Consider the following 24,977-nt stretch of genomic DNA (forward strand, 5'->3'; position numbering starts at 1 on the left):
ATTAATACCCCTGGGCTTACATGATGGTGATACATGAATACATTTTTTATTTATATTATTAGTATGCACTCATTTTCATGTCTTGGGGGGAAAAATAACCATCACATCAAACCCAGGATTTCATAGATACAAACTGTATTTTTAAAATAAATTTAAATTAAATAGGTGAACTAGAGTGGCCGTAGGGAAGAGAGGAAAGGGAACTGACTTGCAAGGAGAACTTCTGCAGTGAAGGAAATGTTCTGTCTTGATCTGATTGATGGTTACTTGGGTAATTACAAATGCCAAAATCTATCGCACTATACACTTCAGATCTGTGCATTTTATTTTATGTAAATGATAACTCAATTTATAAAACAGTGAGCTGATGTAAAAGAAAATTTTCAAGAAAAATAACTGTAGAGGTGGCATCCAGACATGGCAGAATCCTTAAATGCAGTATGCAAATGACAAGTTCAAGACTAGCCCTGTCCAACAGAAATATGTGAACCACATATTTAGTTTTAAATTCTCTAGCAGCCACGTATAAAAAAGTAAAAATAGGTGAAAAAAATTTAATAATATTTTTATTTAACCCAATATACTTAAAATAGTATTGTTTCAACATGTAACCGTATTACTAATGAGATATGTTTTTAAACTTTTGGACCCAGTCTCTGAAATCTGGGATGTGTTTTCTACTTACAACACCTCTCAATTCAGACTAGCTACACTCAAGTGCTCAACAGCTACATGTGGTTGGTGGCTACCATACCAGACTGTGCAGGCAAAGACAATGAGAAAACATTAAAGGTTTTTAAGGAGGCAGGGACTTTCATTCCATAAATACTACAGTCTAGGCCCAGCACTGTCCAAGGCACAGGTTTGTAGTTTAAAAAAAAAAAAAAAGACTACGGGCTTTTCCTAATTTATTTGTTTTCACAATAAAGCCAAGAGTTTGTTTCATGAGTCTGGCCTAAAAATCACTGTTTGGCAAACGATTTGTAATTATGATAGCCTGAAACTTCCCCTCCCCATGCAATTCTCTATGAAGTGAGCAGCAGTTACTGTCCTGGAGATCCATGCAAGACCTGAGAGGCAGAAATGTTCTCCTGGGTTTGTTTGAGACACGTCCAGAATCCTTTCCCCTACTGAAGGGAAATAAGCAGACTTAGTCATCCAACCCTTCAGTCTCAAAATAGGCAAGAAAGAAAAGTTATGGAGGGCTTCTTGCCACAGAAAGACAGAAAGCCTCCCTGGAAAGAAGAAAAATAAAGTTTGGAAATTTGAAACCAAACGTTTCCATGAGTTCTATGCAAATGCAGGGCCAGAAATGACAACCTGGCTGAATTCTCTTTCACAGCAAAGTCACTAAAACAGGGTTCTCTCAACTTTCCTAAGCAGTCTCAGCCTTCCACTGAAACCACATCACTTAATCTTCACCAGAAGAAAGCAAGGTGGCCAGCAGTTAGTTGCTTGGTCTTCACAATAATTTTAGTATCTATTAATATCCCTTTAGATTTTTTTTTTTTGCGGTATGCGGGCCTTCACTGTTGTGGCCTATCCCGTTGCAGAGCACAGGCTCCGGACTCGCAGGCTCAGCGGCCATGGCTCACGGGCCCAGCCACGCCGCGGCATGTGGGATCTTCCTGGACCGGGGCACAAACCCGTGTCCCCTGCAACAGCAGGCAGACTCTCAACCACTGCGCCACCAGGGAAGCCCTCCCTTTAGATTTTTAAAAGTATTACCATTGCCTTCTATTTACTTTTAAACTCACTTCACTGGAGAAGCAAGTACTACCTTCTCCTTAATACTAACTTTTGTTGATTGTCAGTCTGTGTCAAGTGTCAATAAGTTCAGTGAATAAAAACCACTCACCTGAAATTGTAAATTTAATTAACAATCTGAAATGGGAATTTAGTCAACCTGTTTCAAGGTCTCGCAGCTAATACAAAACAACAAGTGGTCTGAATTATAGATAAAATTGATCTAAGGAACACAATTCTTCAGGCTGATAATATCAGAAATTTTATTGAAGGGATGATTCACATTTCCCTTTGCTTCCCGAAATCAGCAATATTAAGTTCATGGCCTTTGAATCATTTCAAATCCAAACTCTAAATAAATAATATAAAATTACTTTAGCAGAGTGTTAAAATCACTTTTTTTTACATCTTTATTAGAGTATAATTGCTTCACAATGGTGTGTTAGTTTCTGCTTTATAACAAAGTTAATCAGTTATACATATACATATGTTCCCAAATCTCTTCCCTCTTGCGTCTCCCTCCCTCCCACCCCTCCAGGAGGTCACAAAGCACCGAACTGATCTCCCTGTGCTATGCGGCTGCTTCCCACTAGCTTACGTTTAGTAGTGTATATATATCCATGCCACTCTCTCACTTTGTCACAGCTCACCCTTCCCCCTCCCCATATCCTCAAGTCCATTCTCTAGTAGGTCTGTGTCTTTATTCCTGTCTTACCCCTAGGTTCTTCATGACATTTTTTTTTTCTTAAATTCCATATATATGTGTTAGCATACAGTATTTGTCTTTCTCTTTCTGACTTACTTCACTCTGTATGACAGACTCTAGGTCTATCCACCTCATTACAAATAGCTCAATTTCGTTTCTTTTTATGGCTGAGTAATATTCCATTGTATATATGTACCACATCTTCTTTATCCATTCATCTGATGATGGACATCATCATCCAGGCTATTGTAAATAGAGATGCAATGAACATTTTGGTACATGACTCTTTTTGAATTATGGTTTTCTCAGGGTATATGCCCAGTAGTGGGATTGCTGGGTCATATGGTAGTTCTATTTGTAGTTTTTTAAGGAACCTCCATACTGTTCTCCATAGTGGCTGTACCAATTCACATTCCCACCAGCAGTGCAAGAGTGTTCCCTTTTCTCCACACCCTCTCCAGCATTTATTGTTTCTAGATTTTTTGATGATGGCCATTCTGACTGGTGTGAGATGATATCTCATTGTAGTTTTGATTTGCATTTCTCTAATGATTAATGATGTTGAGCATTCTTTCATGTGTTTGTTGGCAGTCTGTATATCTTCTTTGGAGAAATGTCTATTTAGGTCTTCTGCCCATTTTTGGATTGGGTTGTTTATTTTTTTGTTATTGAGCTGCATGAGCTGCCTGTAAATTTTAGAGATTAATCCTTTGTCAGTTGATTCATTTGCAAATATTTTCTCCCATTCTGAGGGCTGTCTTTTGGTCTTGTTTATGGTTTCCTTTGCTGTGCAAAAGCTTTGAAGTTTCATTAGGTCCCATTTGTTTATTTTTGTTTTTATCTCCATTACTCTAGGAGATGGGTTCCATTTCTCTAGGAGGTGGGTCAAAAAGGATCTTGCTGTGATTTATGTCATAGAGTGTTCTGCCTATGTTTTCCTCTAAGAGTTTGATAGTTTCTGGCCTTACATTTAGGTCTTTAATCCATTTTGAGCTTATTTTTGTGAAATCACTTTTAATATACCTCATGCTTTCAACTTCTTATGCAATTCTCATTTTTCTTTAACATATGGAAGTCCCAATCAATTGGAAACAGACACAGCTTTCAAGAAAATCTGAAAAGATTAATGTGGTTTAAAGGAGGGCCTGACACTACTGAGGTGATTTTCTAAATGAAAATCATCAGAGTCTTTCTCTCTATACCTGCATTAGTTCTAATGGGTTTGTGGAGCATTAGGAATTCCTCTCCTTTAGTTTGAAAACTGGGAGATCGTTTTTAATTTTTCTTTTTAAGTGACCTAGTATATCTTATTTTTCCTCTGTACTTAAGAACCCCAAACAGAAAATAATGCTGATATGGGAATAAATGTTCACATTGAGAAATGAGAACAGAATTCTAATCTCATTTACAGTTGCTACTTGGACCTGTTTACTATTCTTAATTGGAGCAAGACTATTGTTTCTAGTACAAAACACCTATAGCTAAATTCTATCTTTAGTCACACGTTTTAATTCCTGCAGATAATTCAAGAAAGGGGAGAAAACTAGCCATCAGTGACCAAGTCCCTTACATGTGCTATCCTCAAATACCAAGGGTGTAATGGCTCCTGGCAGGAGACCCCTGTCCTGGCTGAGCAGCATCCACGACCCTACCTTCTCTGCTCTGATGGCACTTGGCCCAAACCTGAAGATCAGAGAGCTTCAGAGCTCCAATGACACTTGATGCTCTAATGACAATGAGCTAGAGAAGAAGAAAAATTTTTAAACGTGCAATCTTTTCCAAAGATGATTAGGCATAAAGCATTGTCAAAAAGTAATTTCCAGAAATACCCGCTGGTATCTACACAAAACACTACTGCAAAAGCAGGAAGAGCAGAAACCTACATATTAAGGAATAGGGCAAACCACTCATAAACAGCCTAATAACTGTTGAAAACAAGTTGATACTACCCATGAGAAAATTAACATCTATCAAAAAAACAAGGGCAGATGATGAGGGCTGCCTTCAGGACGTAACGTGCCTACAAGCTAGTTCAGCAGCGAGGATAAAGCACAGTGGAGGAATAACATGGTACCATAAAGTATCCAAGCATACTGAACACTCCTTCCAAAGCGACAATGAAAGACCTGTGGCTTGTTCTTGGAGATTTTGGGGTCTAGGGGGTTGCTTAATGAAGGTACATCTATCATTAAAGCAGACACAGGTGGAATGTCATTCAGAAGATACTACCCTCCCCACTACCAAAGAAAATATAATAAATATATGTGAGACACCAGATACACACAACATGCTCTGATAACAGGCCACTACACAATGGCATTGTCCCCATCTTCTGCCAAATGCAGAACAACCTATAGGGATTTTTCAAACTGTCCGCATTTTCAGGCCAGGTCTGTGTGACATGCAAAGACATACATAGTTTTCTCTATTCTTAGTGAAAAAACAAAACACCTGTCATTTTGAGATATTGTGATAACGCATAAGAAAACATGCTACACTGCAGCAGCATTTACAGCCAAGAAGATTCCCAGACAGCCCAAAGGCCAGAGCAAAAAGCTGAACAGTGCAGGCTCCTCAAGCCTGAGGGAGGGCATAGCAAGGCCACTCCAAAATGAAGCTTTCCCAAGTAACCAGTCTTCTCAGCAAACATAGTACCTGTGCCAAAGAGCATTCCAACTAACAGCAGTGCTGTTCAAACTTTGGAGGAATCCAATCAATTTGTAAATGTCCAACATACAACTAGAAAGATAATGTGAAAGAGAATAAAACTGTAGGAACTTACATACCTCCATATCTGGCCTAAATTTATCTTCAAACACGGCCATTGCTGCTAAGGAGCCAGAACCTGTAGGAAAAAAGATGCATTTTTAGCATATTTACCAACACCCAGCTTCTCCATCTCAAGTTTACCTCTGGGCAGCAAAAATGGCAAAACACACCCAATGTCACATTCAAGTACAGTGTAAATATTAACACTATAGGGCCACAAAAACCAGGTAAACACTGCTCTTCAAAAGCCTGGAGTCACACTTAACACTATCTCGGGTAAACCTGCAACTGACCCTACTTCTACTATTGACAGGAGTAACTGTAAATTATTCACAATAAAATCCTGAAGCATGAAAATGAGGTTATGGATAATTTGTATTTGTTCAAAAAGTGAATGCCACATAATTTCATATATCCTGTGCTGTGACTCTTGTGCTCCAAAGCTGTGCCTTGGCAGGCTGCTGGGTATAGCGCTAAATACCAAGCCAGTTAGAAAGAATAGATTGTTTTAATGAGCTGGCCCTGGTAGAGTCACCTTGACACACGGGGAAGAAACTACAGCACCAGCAATAGTAATAGGACTGTGAGCTACGGCCACCAGGTTATTCCAGCTACAACTGTAAAACACTTTATTATGTGGCATTTATTTGGAGCTATTATTTTTAGTTCGTACGTTGAGGAGTAACAGCTGAGTAGACAAAATGACAGACAAAGAAACAAAAATTTATTATCACAATAGCAAATGGCTGAAAGGTTATACTGCACAGATATTAACAGACAGCAAATTTCTCCCTACAAAAGCAGGATGTAAAGGCATTACAAATAAGTATGGGCTCCCTTTGAATGGATATAAAAGGCAGCTCAGCACTATGAAAATTTAAACTTGTTTTGTTCAGAAACCAGAGAATCTTTAGAAAACCATCATCTTGTCTTTACAGGGTCCTGGCAATATTTTAGGATACTCTACTTTTGGAGAGAGGATAGAGTTGCCCACAATTTTTTACTCCAATTAGAAGATTTTTTTGGCATTTATTACTTTTTAACTTGTTTTGCATAACACTATCTATTTAGCTGGGTCACAGAGAAAACCATATTTTCTATTTAAAATGATTTGTGTACATCGCTTGACCACCTCAATGGTTTAGCAAAGGAAAAAGGCAGCGATTAAACAGTTTCAAATGAGGTGTCCTGCTGATTTTATCAAGTCTGCTGAATGTATAATGAAAAAGGAGAAGCTGACAGCATCGCTGCATTGAGAAAATACAGACTACCTTATCTGAACCATTTAAGGAGGTCCAATTATAGATCAAATTTAAAGGGTAGAAACAGCAGATTTACAGACACAAATCAATGAACATGGTAATCCCAATGAATATGACAGATACTCCTGTTAGGGAATATTGCTGTGGTTGAGGATCATTACCTTCACAGCACCGGAAACATCGCATCTAAAGCAGTGGGAAGCTATGAGCGTAGACGGCATTACGGGCAATGACTATTCATTTAAGCTTTGGGAGCAAAAGGCAACCCCATTTTCCCCTCTCACAATTTTTTTTCCATAAAAAAAAAAAAAAAAAGGAACCTAAAGAGATATTAAAAGCCCTTTAGAAAGGAAACAGAAATTAAACAGATATAAAACTAGTGTACCCAAATAAAACTAGATATATATACACAAATTCACCAAAATAAAACCTTGCAATTTCATAGTTTATGTGTCCTGGAAAATCTGGAAATAGAGTCAAAGTTCACCAGTGTTTTGTGACTCACACATTTACTCTGAGTTTCAGGGATCAAGGGGGGAAAGTAACCTGTTTTAAGGAATTGGTGAGAACCAGTCTCAGACTTCGCAGTAAAAAACGAGCTGGTTTTGTATGGAAAACAAAGGACAACTGTCACGAAGAAACAAGACAATTGCAAATAAGGAAACCTCAGGGAAAAAAATGCTTCTTTTCCAACCTGGTCCAAGAATATCTCTGCAAAGAGCTCAAGGGTAAACGCACCAGAGGCCAGAAATACACATTAGAAAAGGACAGGGGAAGGACGGCTATTTACCTAAGAGCTAACAATTTTGTGGAAAACTGTAATCAATTACTGTAAAAGGGGAAACACAACTTACCTTAAAGACATCTTCCCCTAAAGCCTCCTAGCCTGTATTTTCTCCTGGGCCATCCTTTCTTTCCCAGTTTCACAGGAAATTAATTTTACTCTAATTTTTCCCGGGCACATATATTTCCTTCTACTTAGCTTCACCTAATACTTTAAGAAATGAAAAATATTTCCCTCCTAATATAATAATTCTTCCTTTATCAAAAGCTTTTTTTCATGAGAAACAACACCGCAGAAAAAATTTCCGTAAGTGGATGTACATGCTAAATCTAAATTCTTAGAACAAAAAGTGTCTATCAATGTAGTGATGCTTCTCATCACAGAGATTTTTTTTTTTTAGAATGGAAGGTGTAGGAGAGGTAAACATAGAAAGGACACAGGGATCCCTATTACACTGTATTTCTGCTTCCCCATTTATATCACACACCCCCAAAACACACACACCAACTTACACACACACACACACACATACATGCAGGTGTACACATGCACGTGCACAGAGTTGAGATGTTTTCAGGAAAACAGGAGCTTGCTAAACTGCCTGATTCTGCTTCCCCTGAGATCAAAGATAAGCGGACTCCAAATAAACCTGAAAAGAAGGGGAAATTCAACATTAAAAACAATTTCTAAATCACGTGCAAATTAGCTCCTGCTCCTAGCATTTTTAGGAAAGGAGGACTTTGGCGCCCCCTTTTCAGAAGTACACAGAAGTGCTAGGAAATGGCAGTGCAACTGACTTTGTCAACAGGTTTCTAGGAAACTCTGAATGTGTGTCTGCTGCTTAGAAAAGAGAAGACAGAATTTCAAATGTGACTGCAAACGCCCAAAATGGCAAGAGAACAACATGCAAATCCTCACATAATTTCAAGGCAATGCAACCGGGGGAAGGAACAAGGAGCTTGCCATTAAAAAGAAAAAAGATGGTAAACTCAATGAGACAGGTCTTTTTAAATAATTTCCATTCAGGTTTCCCAGATTTTATTTCAATGCCACTTAAAACTATATATAATAAATCATCAAATTCCATAGTAATAGAACAGCCATGTGACTCACAAAATGTTTAAATATTATATCCCATTTTCCCCATAAACCATAATAATGTCCACAGACATTCCATGATTTCAGCACCAACCTATTAACCTGGCACTCTCATACCCAAAACCAAGGTAAAAATCCTCTGAAGGATTTACCCTGATTTTTTATTCCAAAAACAAGGCCACCTTAGACAATCAGTTAGAACGGCCTGGTTTCCCATTAAGGAATAAACAAACAGAAAAGCCAGGGGACAGTGTACCGGGTATAGGGGCCTCTGCTTTAGACAGTGGGCGTGTCAGGTGAAGGAAATGGATGTCAGAGGGAATATGCTTTCCATAAATGCAGGACGAGCTCTAAGAGCAAGGGGTACGAGACCTGCCCTCAATTTCTCTTATAGTAGAGAGGAGGAAGCCAAGAGGGAAGAACAAGAGCATTCTTTTGAGCACCCACCGTGGGCCACACATCGTATGTTGTCATTTGGTCATCCTCACAGCAACCCAGTGAAGTGATAAAGCTTCTTGTCTAGGATTACAGGACTAACAAGCACAGGGCAGGATTCCTGTCTCAGGTGTGACCCTATGTCACTCTCTCAAACAGAAAGTTCTACAGGCCACAATATAGTTCAGAGCAGACATGTATGACCTTCCATGACCAGGTCTCTGGCTTGCTCAGCCCCTCCTCCTCCCCAATGTACACACACACTTGACACTCTACCAACACTAAACTGACAAGAATTTCCTAAATGCCCAGACCATTTCAAGCCTATCCCACTTTGGCACGTGCTGTTCCCTCTGCCCCCTTGACGGTCCACAGAACTCCGAGGCACCCATCCAACCCCAACTGTGAGATGAACTCCTCCTAGAAGGCTTCCTTGACCACCACACCCCCATGAGAGTTCATCACTCTCATCTCTGCCAACTGTCCATCCCTTCACAGCTGCATCCGCCATACCTAGCAGTCTCTGGCACACAGTGAGCACTAAACAGAATTTGCTACATTAGGCTGGGCTGATTTGAGTACAACGGCTCAAATGGAGGAGCTGGGGAAATGGAGCTGGCCCTGAAGGAGTGACAGCAATAAATGCCTTGATAAAGTGTAAAAGAACATTTATTACCTAATTTGTCATACTGGGATGAATACAAGACAAACTCAAAAGTAAAGCAAGTCCATTTTCAAAAGAAAAGAAGGCTTTAAACCCACAAAACCATGTCCTATTATACGTCCTAGTCTGGTCTGAACTCTATGATATCACAGGAATGAAACGCCCTCCTTGGATTTCTGCATTTTTCTACCAAAGCTCTGTCTCATCAGTAGTTTCCAGGTAGCTGCTCCTTAGCAACCTCCACCAAGTCTGCCTTTTTCAGCCCACCCACAGTTACTAGAAGCCAGCTTCCAGAACAAAGCTCTTCAAAACAGAAATACGAGGTACAATCCAGTGACCAGCATTTAGAGAGAGGGTGTGCACGACACTGTGACGGCTACCTAGTTACCCACTGACTTGCCTCTGCACCCACCGTCCTTCCCCAAGCTTGCCCACGCCATCCACACACACCCATCTGCTCAACCACCAACTCCCAAACCGCCCAGCACGCAGGCTGTGGGGAGAGACAGGGATGAGGGGAAGGGTACGCAACTCAGCCCTCTTTCATCCACGGGGGACAGAAACTGCTCTGCACCCCCTGATCCACTGCAGCCACCTGGGTGGGCACCACCTTACCCTGGCTGTCCAGGTTTGATGCTTATTAAAAGAATTCAACAGACGCCCCTGTGAGTCCCAGAAAGCACGGTCTTGCTCCCCATCTCTGACTGCCAGGGCCTGACTCACCCGCAGACCTTCAAGATGACTCCACGGGGCGCCCACACTGCAGACCTCCAGGAGAGGAGGGCTCAGGCATAAACGCCACAAGGGTCACATCTCCAGCCATGCTTTTTTTTTTTTATATGTTGGAGGTAGGAGTTTATTAGTTTATTTATTTATTTTTGCTGTGTTGGGTCTTCGTTTCTGTGCGAGGGCTTTCTCTAGTTGTGGCAAGCGGGGGCCACTCTTCATCGGGATGCGTGGGCCTCTATCGCAGCCTCTCGTTGCAGAGCACAGGCTCCAGACGCACAGGCTCAGTAGTTGTGACCAGCCATGCTTTTAAAATGAAGTGTCTGTCTTATTAATAATAGGCGACTGGCTTAAAAAAAAAAGACTAACACCTGTAAACAATGTAAAATATAAGCCCTGAAACTCAGAAATATGTGCAACACACAGGGCATTAATAAGTAAAAAGAGCTCACAGATAAATAACATCAATACACCAACAGAGAAAAGGACACGGCAGTTTACAGAAAAGAAAAAAAGCAGAGGCCTATACACATTTAGAGACACTGTTCAAGTTCACTAGTAATCAAAGAAATATAAATTGAAACTAAATAGCCATTTTTTGGCTTTTAGATTAGCAAAAATTAAAAAGAATAATACCCAGTGCTGACAAAGATGTAGTAAAAAGGGCAATCTAACATTCTTGTAGAAGCACAAATGGATAAAACTTTTCTAACACACAATTTAGAAACATCAATCAAAAAGCATAAAGCTATATACATACCCACCAAACCTGCAATTCTGCTAGAAACATATTCTAAAGAAATAAATGGGTAAGTACCCAAATGACATTATGATCGCTGTTTAGATTAGAAAAAAGCAAAAATGACAACAGCAACAGTAACAAAAACTGGAGGTAAATGTAAAGGTCCAACACCAACCATGAGGAGATAGGGAAAATAAAAAAATACGATATACATGGTGATTAAACATAATATTTTTTGGCAATGTCCATGATACAATATTTACTGAGGGAAAAACATTCCCAAGCAAAATTAACAGATATGTTTATATAATACATACTATACACATCTGGAAGAAAATTTTTTAAAATTATGCTTACTTCTGGGTGGTGCTATATTCTTTTGTTTACTTGTGTTTTCTTATCTTTTTTCAAAGACAATGCATTACTTACAATTTTTTAAGATATACACTTGGAGAAAATAAGAATTCAACTTTGTTAAGGGATTAAAAAAAAAAAAGCCAAAAGACCAAGACCTTGCCAGCTGTCACAGTCTTGCTGTATAACAGCAGCAGCAGGCAGCTTAGTCCTGAAATCTGTACACAGGGGCCTGAAGGTCAACCCACGCATGCGTCAACAGTCCCAAGGAACAACAGCAGTCAATCATCACAAATAAACACACCATGTCTCTCTACCACAGTCCTTAGGAGGGCTTCCTTAGAACAGGCACCAAAATTTTTTAAAAAGAGATAAAATCATCTTAACAATGAAGTCCTTTGAGCATATCAGCGCCAAGCCAGATCTCACTTATCCAGAAGTACACTATGTGGCAAACAAATTACTAAACAGACCACAACAGACACAGTCCACGTGGTGTTTTATGAAATTTCAAAGCACAGTCACGTGAGTTTTGTCTGCTCCTCAGACATGGCAGGTAAGTGCAGTCCCATTTCACAGGAGGGAAGACTGAATTTTGGAGATAAGGAACTTGCCCAGATCACACAGCTAGTGATTAGCAAATCTGGGAATGTGAGCCCCGATCATCCTAAATTTAAAGTGTCCAACACTGCTTCTGTTCCATGTGCTGCCTCTTAAATTACAAAGCCGGATGCTTGAAATTAAGATTAGCAAGTAAGCATGGAAGCAGCTCTATTTTCTTAACTCTCCACCCCCAAAAGCATGCTTTCTAACTTACTTTTTGCTCAGATTACAGCAGAATGATTTCCACACATCTGGATACAGTTAATTTGTGTTGTTTTGCTTGGAAATTCAAATAAGACTGGGATTTCAATTAAATGTTTTAAATGATTAAACAGATGCCATTCACTATTTAGCAATGCCATTCAAGTATCTAAGCATTTATTTTTAAATAGCCCCATTCAAAAAAACATAAAATAAAACAGTGAAATTAGTCTCCATTTTCTAAACCCTCTGAGAGTGTTTCTGATTTTAGTTTATCAGCATTAGTATTAGTAGTTCAATTTGAATCCTAACTTTTTCTGACAGAACAATCCAACTCAGGACAAAATTTGAAATGTATCAAGAAAATTTTACTAAGATATTGCTTTTACTTGCTCTATATTAAAAAAAAATACCTCCATTAATATGGCTTAAGGATAGTGGGAATTTTTTTAAAACATGAAACGTGTTATTTTTATACATGTCAGGGTTCACTCAAGTATGAAACCAAACTTGGCAATTCTAGAACCTATTTTATCAGACAGGCTGAAGAAACTATAAAAGACAAACAATTTTCTAAAACATGCTGCTCTAAGTCAAGCTCTAGGAAGGATCTGAAAGCCAGCAGGTAGAAATCTGCTTTTTCTAGTAAGGTCTAGGCTCACAAATTCTCACACTGGGGAAGGGAAAATATTTACCCTTAGGACCTTATCGGTCCCAAACCCTAACTCACGTGGTGCAGGTATTTCCTCATTTTACAGACACGGAAACTGAGGCTCAGCTGATTTAAAGGCAATAAGGGGAGCCAAGATTCAAATCTAGGTCTTGTGGCTCTTTAGCCCATGCACCCTTCAGAAGGGCAACTCTCCACTCATTCTTTCAAACCAACCATCCCAGGTGCCCACTGAGCGGCAGGCTCTGGAACACGATGCAAAAGATGTGGCACAGCTCTGAGCTTCCTGCCTGTTTTCCCACAGCACACCATTGAGGCCCTCCCAGCCCTGCACGACTGCCAAGCTGCTCCAGGTGGCACCACCACAGCAAGCACAAGGTGAATGGTGCCCCAGAAACTACAGGACAGCAGCCCTACTGCCCTGGCTGCCTCCCTGCACAAAGGGGAAGATGATAGAATGCGTCTTCCTCATAGGTCGGCTGAGACCTGAATGAGGTGGCACAAGTAAAACAGAATGCCTAGCACATAGTAAAAGCTCAATAAAAGTTAGCTGTTATAAATACTCTAACACAAGGTCCCCGTCCTCCAGGGGCTCTTTTATACAATCATTCTCAACAAGTCTCAGGTCTTTAACAGAAATGGAGGTCTTTAAAATTTCTTCTCTCAAAGTCATGAAGTTCTGAGAGGCAGCAGGAAATGGATTTTTAACTGCTTTTCCCCAAAATCAATTCATCCAGATCTTTTCAGGAAAAGAGCTGCTCCTTCTGCTAAGAAGTGGTCCATTTTAAGCACCCAAGGACCTGTTTGCCACCGTGGCCTGCCAAGGTGTAAGATGTATGCAGCGATAAAAGAGTAACACCAAGAACTTTCTCATCCATCAGTGTCAGCTCTCCCTGACAGAGTGCTTACTCACACTTGCTCATTGTTAGTCAACTGGCCACTCCTCCTGGACAAAATTTGGTGCTCTCCACAGACCCATGGATGGGGATCATTTTTCAGTCTGTTTCTGTCTACAAGGTCTAGTCTCCTGGTGTTGGTGCCTGCTCTGGAGGCCAATACTGCCAATGTGTGAAGAGCTGATTCATGAAAATAAAACAATGTTGGTGTCGGGGGACCACATTCAGCCACTAGAGAGCAGTGGAACTCCTCTCAGAGCTTGGGAAAACTCACACTCTGACTTGAAATGGTTTAAATGTATGCGTGCATTTCACTGTAAGTCTTGGCCAAAAGCTTCCAGGAGAGGCAGGCCAAGCAATCAGACAATCTTGCATGGGTTGCTGAAATCCAGATTTGTCCTTTGTCAGCATAAGCAGTTTAATTTGATGTTTTCACTCCTGAGTAAGCACTGAGTATTACATTTAAACCCCTCGTGAGGGGAAAGAATGCTTCCTTTTCATCAGCAAATGTACCTCAATGTCACTTTATCCCCAATGAAAATATACATATATATATATATTCCATTTAATATGCTAAGAAATAGATTTTAAAGCATCCAACAACATTTCATTCAGAAACTAATTTCTCAAAAAATGCAGTTCCTTTTCTAAATGTAGTCAAAAAGGAGTTAAATTTTACTCTATGTAAATAATGTAAAACACCACTCGAAGAGAACAGGGATTTTTCTTATAATTGCAACTGCAACATCTCATTGACCTGACAGGTTATAAACACTTATTCTTAAGAAAAGACTAACATTTGGGGCATTCAGGCCTAAAAAGTGAAAGGCTGTGTTTTCTTAATGTATTTTAATGAAATGCCACAAGGTATGAGGACAGAAAACTGTTCTCCTTCAAACAGAGGAGTCATCACCTAACCCTATGTGTAAAGGATAAGATGGAGGATGAAAATTACCTTAACATTACCTCTCCTAATCATCAGGCTCCCACAATCATCAGGCCCCACCAGGAAACTAGCTCTCACTCAGCACTGCAGAGCGCGGGGCACACACTTCTCTCCCGCTGCAGGAGTTCGAGGCAGTTAGAGCTGGCAGGTCTTTCAAAGGCACCCTTTACTCTGGCCCGCATTTCAAAGTATCTTCCCAAACTGCAAGTTAATCCCTTTGCAGGCCTTTTCCAAGTTTTCCTGTCCCTTAGAACCCTCTAGGACAAAGGACCACAGAGTTTAATAATTTATAAAAACACACTTAGTCTTAATTGTAAGTAAAGGTTTATCTGTCCATAGAGCTTTGTGCAAACAATAATAAATCCTATTTAATGGAAAAATGTGCAAAACACTGTTACATATATTTTTTCACTTTATTCATCGGTGGACTAGATGGCATTATCTCCACTTTATAGATGCAAAAAAACAAAACAAAAAAAACTAAGATCAGAGAGGTAAAGGAACCTAACCAAAAACACACAGCTAGTAATGGCAGATCTGGTTGCCAACAAATCCCTAGTTACATGACCTCCATCAGAAGAAAAGTCTTCTGATGTATAAAATGACTTTCCACTTGGTCTGTCCAACGAGAAAGTAAAAGATCATCAAGCACTAGGTTACGAGAATGTAAAGGCACTTTTTGTAGTAGGGCCAATTCTGAAACAAAAGCAGGTAAAGATGAACTAATTAACCTCACTCTCTCTGAAATGGGGTTTAAAAAGCAAAGGACTTAAAACTGTGCGCATTGCATTTAAGTTCTGAAATGTACTCCTAGCAAGGGCTTTTATTTGGTTATAGACTAAGGACTGAACTCAAATCAGAAAAGACTTCATGGTGAAATGTCAGAGCAGAAAAAACAGGAGGAAGAGCACCCTAACGTTAATTCAATATCTCACTATTTTACCTACGAGACATTTAATATTTTCTACACAGAATCAAGAACAAAGTCTACTCCAATTAGAGCAGATAAAGAACCAGCAAGGACTGGCTCTATTACATTCCCTGAAACAACATGACGAATTGCAGAAGTAAATATTTTCTCATCTCCTAACATAATGGCACCATCTATTGGCTTAGTACCACCATTGCAACGACCAGGAATCAAGATGCATAACCCAACTTTCATGGGCTTTTTGGTTCCCAGCTGCTTAATTCCTGGCATTCCATAGTGGTACAAATTTTAAGATATAAAATCCATGCATCGCACATTTTAAATCTTCTGAAATTCATTTTATATATATTAATCAAAGCAGGAAAAACTGCCAGAAAAATCTCAGTACACAGAGCTGCACACAGAATGTGTTAGCACTAAAATTATCAGAACACCATGCATCAAACATCAGTGATGTTCTACACACAAAGATTTTTACATGTGGTTATCTCACTTAATCCTCACACATTACCCATGGAACAGATCCTCTAACCCCCATTTTCCTGAAGGAGAGATCAACACTCACAGTCAAACAACTAATAAATGTTGGACTTAGATCTGAACCCAGTATGACTACAAAGCCCAGCTCTTTTCACTATCCCACCCTACTTCAGAAAATTAAAAACAACTCCAGAGCAACATATGCAGGGGAAAAGCACACAGTGCTTTACAGAGCGTGTTCACACACGTGACATGGCAGCATCCCAATAACCCAGGGCCCTTCAAGTCAAAAAAAATCAGCTTCTTTTTAGAAATGAGGGGTTTGAGGTTCAGAGAGGTTAGGTGATGACTAGCTCTGGTCAATCAGGGCTGTGACTAAAGCCAGGGCTTCCATCTCTTTCTCTAGCATTCTAGGCAATACCTCAGCTGGTTACAGAAAAGCCAGCTCTGGATGGTCACTGGCTGTACAGACAAAGCTCCCACCAGGATGGGGTTCCCGCCACCGGATAGTCCTTGACCCACAGAGAGCAGGGGACAAGACTCACTCCAGTCCTGATGGAGACCCATGCTTATAGAACGCCTGCACAGTCACCTGGCCCACACTAGTCAGGAAAAAGAACTTCCAGCAACACTAGAGCTACAAGGTCATGTGCCCTCTGAGAAGGCTTTTACGTGGGCCTATAAACTAAATACAGTGCTGCTGAGTTCACATCTGATTTCAGCATTGAAAATGAATGTGGAAGAAATATTTGCCATCTTATAGTGCACTGATTTGATACAGCGCAGGACAATCTTTCAAATCGAGTCATGTGGAGATAACAAAATGTCTGCACAAAGGTTGCACTTTAGTGTAAAAATATGGAGAAATGGCAGGTCTGAATTCCCTACTGATGTTCCTAAGTTCCAACTTAATTCTAAGACTCTTCTTTGCCCACAAGGTGAGACATCTGGTATGTTTACTACTCTGTCCCGAATCTTTTTAATTGCTAGGGGGCTCTGTAAACTGGGACTTGAGGTACATTCCAGTAATTAGGAAATTGTATAACCAGTTTATCTAGAGATAGAATTTTACCTGGAAGGCCCTGGCAGTGACCCAAAGTCTTCCCTAATGGTGCATATCAATGTTTACTCCTTAAGTTAGTATTCCTAAATTGTCCAAGGGCCTCATTTCCAGGAATGTCGTGCTTTAAATTTCATTCATATTAATTCTCTATGTGAATAAGTGGGCAAAATAAAAATTTTATATATGTTGCCAATGCAGCTACAAGGAACACTGCCAAACTAACAGCAAAAGATGGTCCCCAAGCTCCTCCTGACAGTACTTCAGTTTGCTTAATAAAGAAAAGCTGGCAAGTTAAAATAATAAGCTAATTAATCTGAGAATTAAAAGAACCCGTATTTTGTCTATAAAAAAAAACTATAACCCTTTTCCCTTAATAAAGAAAAGTCAAAAATCTTGCCTGGTTTTCCACAATCACACTAATCAATCACCTGCAGTCTCTTACAAATTATTTTCTTTAAAAATAAATAATTAAATGAAACCTAAGGGGTCCTTTCTTCTTTTTGAGAATGGACCAAAACACATTTCGTCTGGACCACATGCCACACACTACTCACAACAATGACAAAGCCAAGGGGGAAAAGTCACAGAGACCAGGGTTCTCATGCCAGATCATTCACCTCCAGGCTGTGTGACCCCAGCATACCGCTCTGAGCCTCAATTTCCTCACCCTCAAGACAGGGATGATAGTACCCACTTCACAGCGGTGCAAAGACTAAATCAGTCAAGTGTCTCACAACAGTTGCTGGCGCTGCAGCTGGCAAGCTGCTGGACGAACACTGCTATCATTATGGCCAACACCCCGTTCACAAAAAAGGTTTTAGGACAGAAGCTGTCCGAGGGCCACACCACGAGGAGTTTGATACCCTCTTCTCTTAAGCAAACCCTTGGGAAGGCAAGCCCTCAGCAAGGAGGCTCCTGGACCCTGGGCTCAAGGAGCTGTGCCAGCATGTTAGAGATGCGCAAGACAGGTGTCTTCTATTCGATATAAATTAAGAGTAGCCTTCAGGCGCCTGGCTAGTCGCCAATACAGGCCCATGGGTAGACAAAATGTAGACACCCTTGTCTTACAGGTAATTTGTAGCTTCCAGCTCTTACTGTCAAATCACTCAGGAAAGAGAAAAGATTCATTACAAAGTTGTATTTTTATTTCTTATAATAAAAAACTCCTACTTTCACTAAAACATGAGAATTTACATGAAATATTCATTTTCTCACTTACACCACACTTACGGAAAGCCTCAATCCCACAGGGAATGTTAACGTTCTGTGGGCACATTTCAGTTAGGAAGGCCTTATATATTATCTGTAGTTGGAGGTTTGGTTTGTAGCTCACCCAAAATAAGTCACATGAATTAAAACAAAACCACCAAATTGTGGCACTTCTGGGGTTCTCTCAATATCCAGCTCCCCATCCCCTCAAAAAAAAAAAGGGAAGAAAGAAAAACCACCACCACCTCCACAGAAGCCAGAACTCCATCAGGAGGAAACGCAGCGCAGCACACCTCGCACAGCAGGGAGAGGCATCAAGCCCTGCTCAAAAGTGAACAATGGCCAAAAGAAACTAAAAGAATGGCAAAGACAAAACCAGGACAGCACAAAAACTGTATTTTATTTCACATTCTCCAATAAAAGGCACCTCTTCACAACGGACTTGGATCAGAAAGAAATGAAATATAAAATTCATATTGTCTTCGGGTGGTAGAATTGTGTATAATTTTTTAAAATTTCCTTTGATACTATAAAGCTGTTTCAGTAAATACTGTTTTTAATATGCAGAAAAGAAAATCCACACAAAGAACAGTCGAAAATATGCCAAACAAATAAATGCCCCTTGGGAATTTGTATAAATATTTTTAGTATTCAGGAGCAAGACTTAATAGCTTAATGAAGGAACATCTGTAAGATGATAAAATCAAAGCAGCTGTGGTGAGCTCAGGCTTGCTTGAGCTGAAAGACAAATCCCAGCTTTGCTGCTTACAGGCAGGGCAGCAATGGGCAGGTTAATAAATCTAAGTTTCAGGTTTCTCATCAATAAGCAGATAATTATAGCATCCCTTGCACAGAATTTTAACTGAAAATAATGTGATGGCACCAGCAGACACTGGCACAGAGACACTTCCAAATATGCTTTAAATTTAAAATAATACTAAGCTTTTAAAAAAAAAAGGGCTTCCCTGGTGGCGCAGTGGTTGAGGGTCTGCCTGCCGATGCAGGGGACACGGGTTCGAGCCCCGGTCTGGGAAGATCCCACATGCCGCGGAGTGGCTGGGCCCGTAAGCCATGGCCGCTGAGCCTGAGCGTACGGAGCCTGTGTTCCGCAACGGGAGAGGCCACAGCAGTGACAGGCCCACGTACAGCAAAAAAAAAAAAAAGACCTATCACATATGCAGTGCTTTGTGCTGTTCCCTTACAGCTCAACTGGAGCCACACAAATGGAACACAATCTAAACCAACTCTACTCCAGGGGTACTGTAAACCGTTCACAAACAATAAACAGCAGTTAAGGTTTCTAACACTAGGTTTTACACATGCTTTGACACAAGCAAGTTAGAGAATCAGAAAATTAATTCACCATCAAATATTCACTGAGTCACAGGACTCCATGAGACTGGGAGTGAGACAGATGCTACTGACAGAGATCTCAAATTCTTATAGGGGCAGGAAGGACAAGTAGAGTCTGGACACGGCTGAAATCCTGGAATCAAGCTGCACACCAAATTACTGGAGAGGGACTTGCTAACAGCCTGGGGCAGTCACGAGGGAATGGCCTCTGGGCTAGACCTTGGATGAGGAGCAGGAGCACTCCGGGCAGAAAACGCATTTCTGAAAGAAGGCAGCCCAGCAGCAGCGGGGTGTGAAAGGCAGTTCAGAGGGAGGCAAGGGGCCTGTTGCCACAAACACCTAAGGTACATGTGGAGGAGGAATAAGAAAAAGGGTCTAAAGCCAGACTGGAAGGAAGATGACCCCGGTGGAGGAGTTACTGCAACCCTGTGGTCAAGAGCCAGGAAGGAACTGGCACTGAGGAAGACAGGAGAGGATGGTCAGAGACCCGGCATGCGGCCTAATGGCTGGCTGGTTTGAGTGCTCTCTGTGACGACCGTGGCCATCCCTGTGCCACTGGACCCATGCACACATTCAACATTTCTGGCCAGATGTAATCTGTCTCTGCCTCTAGACATCCCACATGCCCATCCTCCTTCCGACAGCTGTCAGGCTGCTCTAACAAGCGAATCTTATCCTATCATCCCCTGGCTTGAAAAGAGCAGACGGGAACCTCCAGGACAAAATCAAACAATTCAGCCTGTACCGTCGGGACGCTCTCTGGCCTAGCTTTCCAGCCTTGCCTCTGCCCAACCCTCCTGAACATCAGTACATCTTCATCCCTCTACCTCTTCTGCTGTGCCCCCAGCATGGAACACTCCCCCCACCCACTGCACTTGCCTCACCCATCCAGCAAACTCTGGCCTTTCAGTTCTTTGACCATACTGGGCCCTTGTGCACTGCAGGGCCTGAAAAGTCTTTCCCTTGGGGGTAGGGAGTAGGGTGGTAAATTCCTGGCTAATTCCTACTTATCATTCAGGTCTCAGCTTAAGTGTTACTTTTCCCCATCTTTCACCTACCAGACTGGCAAGAATATCCAAAGTAGGAGAGTTTATAAGAGAAAGGCATTCTCATATTCTCTTGGTGGAATACAAACTAGTACAATCTTTTTGGAGGGCAATTTGGCAACAGCTCTCAAAAGGTAAAACGCACTGTATGACCAGCCATCTATCACTTTTGGGGGCTGCCCAGTAGCTATACTTCCTTTCTATGTCTGGGGAACCCCCCCACCTTATAAACGGATGACTGAGCCTCACCAATCATCACCAACCAAGCACCCACCCTTCCCTATAAGGAACTCTCAGAAAGTGACCACCCTTCCCTGTAAGGAACTCTCGGACAGTGAATGAGATGGCAGGAGGCCTCAGTTCCAGATGAGGCAGCCAGGGCAGCAGAGTGAGCAGCGAGCCAGGGCCTGCACCAGCTGGGCCAGCAGTGTAGTCTGCAGCATTCTGCCTTCGCCTGCAATGGCCCATTCTGCAGCATTATTTCTGAAACTGTTCTTGGCCCCAAACCCAGTTCTTGCCCTCCTAGCTATTCTGTGAGCCACCTACTATCCTTTAAAAAATTAAAATTCCTCCTTTCCTAAATCATCCAGTAATTCTAATGATTACAACAGAGAATTCTGAGCAATACATGCACACACCCTAATCCAGAACTCCACTACTAGGAATTGTCAGATGTACTTACACAAGTACACCAAGACATATACTCATCAATAGAATAGGTCACTAAATCATGGTAGAGACGTGTAATACAATTCTATGAAGGTGTTGCTGTAGATTTGATATACATCTACAAGCACTGATACAAAAACTTATTCAAAACAAGTTAATAGTGCAGCATCTACAGCATGACCTCAGCTGTGTATTTTTAATAGGGATAGACAGATAGATGACAGAGATATATATAGGTGGATCATAAAACATTTTCTGAGAAAAAAACACAATAAACGCTTAACAGTGGTTACTTTGGGGAAATATGAAAGAGACTTACTTTTCATGTAATATTTTTCCCCACTTGAATGTTTTGCCATGTTCATAAATTACTTTCATTAGAAAATGTTTTCATGTCACTTGCCCAGTAAGGACTTCCCAAACACCCATTATCCACATGCTCCTTCCTGTATTCTCTCTTATTACTGTTTTTTTCCTCCAGGGCACTTAGCACAGTGCATTCTTTTAGATTAATGTGTATTTACTTAATTCCTATCTCCCGCAGAGGCTATAAGCTCTGAGGATAGTGTTGACCACTATATTCCCAGTGCCTAGCACATAGCAGATGCTAAATAAATATCTGATAAATGAATGAAAGTAACTTATCCTTCTTTTAAGATTCAGCTCACATGAAGTGAAGCTTTCCGTGAAATATTCCAGTTTAGACCCTTTCTCCCTTGGGCCTCCAACGGCCTTTGTACCTACTGCCCTTGTCAGTTTATACAGCTATCTCCCCCATTACACTGGGAATATGTTGAGGGTAAGGATCCAGACATTCAACCTCTCTCTCTGTGGAGCCTGCTACAGTGCTTTTACACAGAAGGCACTCAAGAAATAGTTGATAAATGAACAGATGAACAAACAAACTAAACCTCAAAGTGACAACTTACTTGTGTATCTAAAATCAGGTGTTACTGATGTCTTGCTCTTCTTAATCTTCTTAATCTCTTATGAAAGCAAAACCAGACTGTGCAGAGTGATGATTTCTGAGCAGAAGTATGCCATAAAATCAAAGCTGTGGAGCCACCACCCTGGACTCACATTGGACTTGGAGGGAAGCAAGATCACTGTCAGCCAGGACAGAGCACAAAGTGGAGTTGCAGGAATGAAATGAGCAGACACAAATCTGCTTTACTCACTTTCAACAACTTTTCCTAAATTCAGGATTATGCTCGTAAGACAAATTACTACAGTTCAAAAGCAACAGAAACCAATTCAATTTTTCCATCTTAAAAATGAAAAGGCTTTGTATCAATATTATATTTCCTGATTTTGATGACTTTATCAAGGTGATGTAAGAGAACATCCCAAAGGATTTTGAGATAGAGGGTTATGGTGTCTGCTATTTACTCTCGAATGGTTCCATACACCAAAAAATAACAATAATGTATGAGTGAGTGAGCAAAAATGTGGTAAAATGTTAACAACTGACAAACACAAGTAAAGGGTATAAATGACTATTCACTGTACATTTTTGTTACTTTCCTGCAAGTGTGAAATTTTTTTTAAATAAAAAAAAGAAGAAATGAAACTACTTAATAGAAAAGGCTATTCCACCTTTACTACCATTTAAAGGCATCAAACGGAAGGAAATAAAAACAGTACTTTGATGGAAATAACAAATAAAGTGGAACAGAGCAATTCTAAAATTACTGTAAGTATCTTCATTTAAAAATAATTATTCCATACGGTATCTGGGGACAAATCATTCTTCTCACAAACATGGAACATCTGTTGCATACAAATCTTCTAAGAGGCTTGTGTATTACATGGAATAGAATAGCAAAGTCTCAAGCTAGCAATTTCCAAACTATTCAAGGCAGCCATTATTCCTGGCTCTGCAGAGCCAAGATACCAAGACAAAAAATGCAAAAGGTAAACAACAGCTGGAAAAACGCCAGCTACAAATGACCTGTTTAAGTTACTGGACATATGCAATTTCTTTCTTTTCTTTTTTTTTTAAAGATTTATTTTTGATATGGACCATTTTTAAAGTCTTTATTCAATCTGTTACAATATTGTTTCTGTTTTTGTTTTTTGGCTGTGAGGCATGTGGGATCTTAGCTCCCTGACCAGGGACAGAACCCGCACTCGCTGCATTGGAAGGTGAAGTCTTAACCACTGGACCACCAGGGAAGTCCCTGGACATACGCAACTTCACTCAGAAATTTAGCATGAAAGTTAAATTCAAAAATCCCAACTCTTCTAAATATAATTTTATCACTTTTTTAGTCATTTAAAAAAAAGTACTCCTATCTAGCATTTAGAGCTAAAATACAAATGTACAAGGCTGATCTAAAAAGTGTAGCTACTATTTATAGGCCAGGCACTGGACCAGATGGTTTATACACATTACTTCTAATCATTATAAATAACCTGGTATGCATGGTAGGTATTACTGATACCATTTCACAAGTTCAGAGAGGAATTACATGCCCAGGATCCCTCAGAGATTAAGTGGCAAAGAGGAACTCTGGTCACTCTAGCTTAAAAAAAAAAATCTCTGCATGTACCAGGCCTATTCCCCCAGGGAGGCCTCCACTCTAGCCTTCCCTCTGCCCAGGAGGCCCATCCACTCAGACCTCACCTTCTTCATGAACCTACTTTAACCTTCTCAGTCCCCTTGCACTGCATTAACATTTTTAAACTTTTTGTTTTGAGATAATTGTAAATTCACATGCAGATGTTAGAAATAATACATCACATTTTTGTACACACCTGACTCAGTTTCCCCCAAAGGTAATACCTTGCACAACTGAAGTATAATATCACCTGCATTGTTTTTTTCTCTACTATTTATCTCTTTCTAACATATAAATATATTTATAATTGTTGCTGTTATTGTCTGTCCACCCCCACTAAAATATAAACTCCCTGCAGGCAAGAATCTGTATCTAAATTTTGTTCACTGCTATATCCCAAGCACATAAAACAGGGCCTAATCCCTAGGAGGAACTCAATAATACTTGTATAAGGAATCAAAGCACTGTACTGCACTGCCTCCTCTATCAGGAAATAAACCAACTTTAAGAGACCACCTTAGTAAATAAGACGATTCTGAAACATCAGGGAAACATTACACTCACCCATGGTGACATAAGGCAACTTATCAGTTGATCCATGAGGATAGATGCTGTAGAGGTGAGGTCCAGTAACATCTACTCCCCCCAAAACTAGGGCTGCACCAATGTAACCTTGATACCTGGTGATCAGAGTATGCATAAAAAAAAACAAAAATGAGTCTACATTGCATCACTATAACTTAACTGAAAGTTGTATTTGAAGTCAGACAATAAAAAGCTTTTCTTACACTACTACTGCTTCATTAAATAATTACTGTTTTGAAGGGGAAAAACTAGAGAATGGAGCGAACATACTTGAACACCTACTATCAGCCAATAAAAACTGTAAATTGTGTGAGGCATTCCATGTGCCTTACATAATCTTAGTCTCACAATCCCCTTCAAAAGAAGACACTATAATTCTCATGGTAGAGAAGAGAAAACCAACCCAAAGACATTTTCAAGCCTCAGAGCCAAGCTTGGCTTACTCCAAAGATCATCAGCACCCGTCCCATCATACCTC

The 24,977-nt window shown here is 40.4% G+C and overlaps 1 protein-coding gene across 1 annotated transcript in view; it reads right to left on the reverse strand.

Annotated features, from left to right (window-relative positions):
* PSMB7 (proteasome 20S subunit beta 7) overlaps positions 1–24,977 on the reverse strand; it is a 59,268-nt gene that overhangs the window by 25,810 nt on the left and 8,481 nt on the right. The window contains exons 5-6 of the mRNA XM_007450249.1: positions 24,479–24,594; positions 5,239–5,297 (exon numbers count right to left, since the gene is read on the reverse strand). Coding sequence (XP_007450311.1) covers positions 5,239–5,297; positions 24,479–24,594 — 175 coding nt within the window. The remainder of the gene's footprint in view (positions 1–5,238; positions 5,298–24,478; positions 24,595–24,977) is intronic.

The sequence above is a fragment of the Lipotes vexillifer genome, unplaced genomic scaffold (assembly GCF_000442215.2).
Source record: "Lipotes vexillifer unplaced genomic scaffold, Lipotes_vexillifer_v1.1 scaffold890, whole genome shotgun sequence".
Taxonomy (NCBI): Eukaryota; Metazoa; Chordata; class Mammalia; order Artiodactyla; family Lipotidae; genus Lipotes; species Lipotes vexillifer.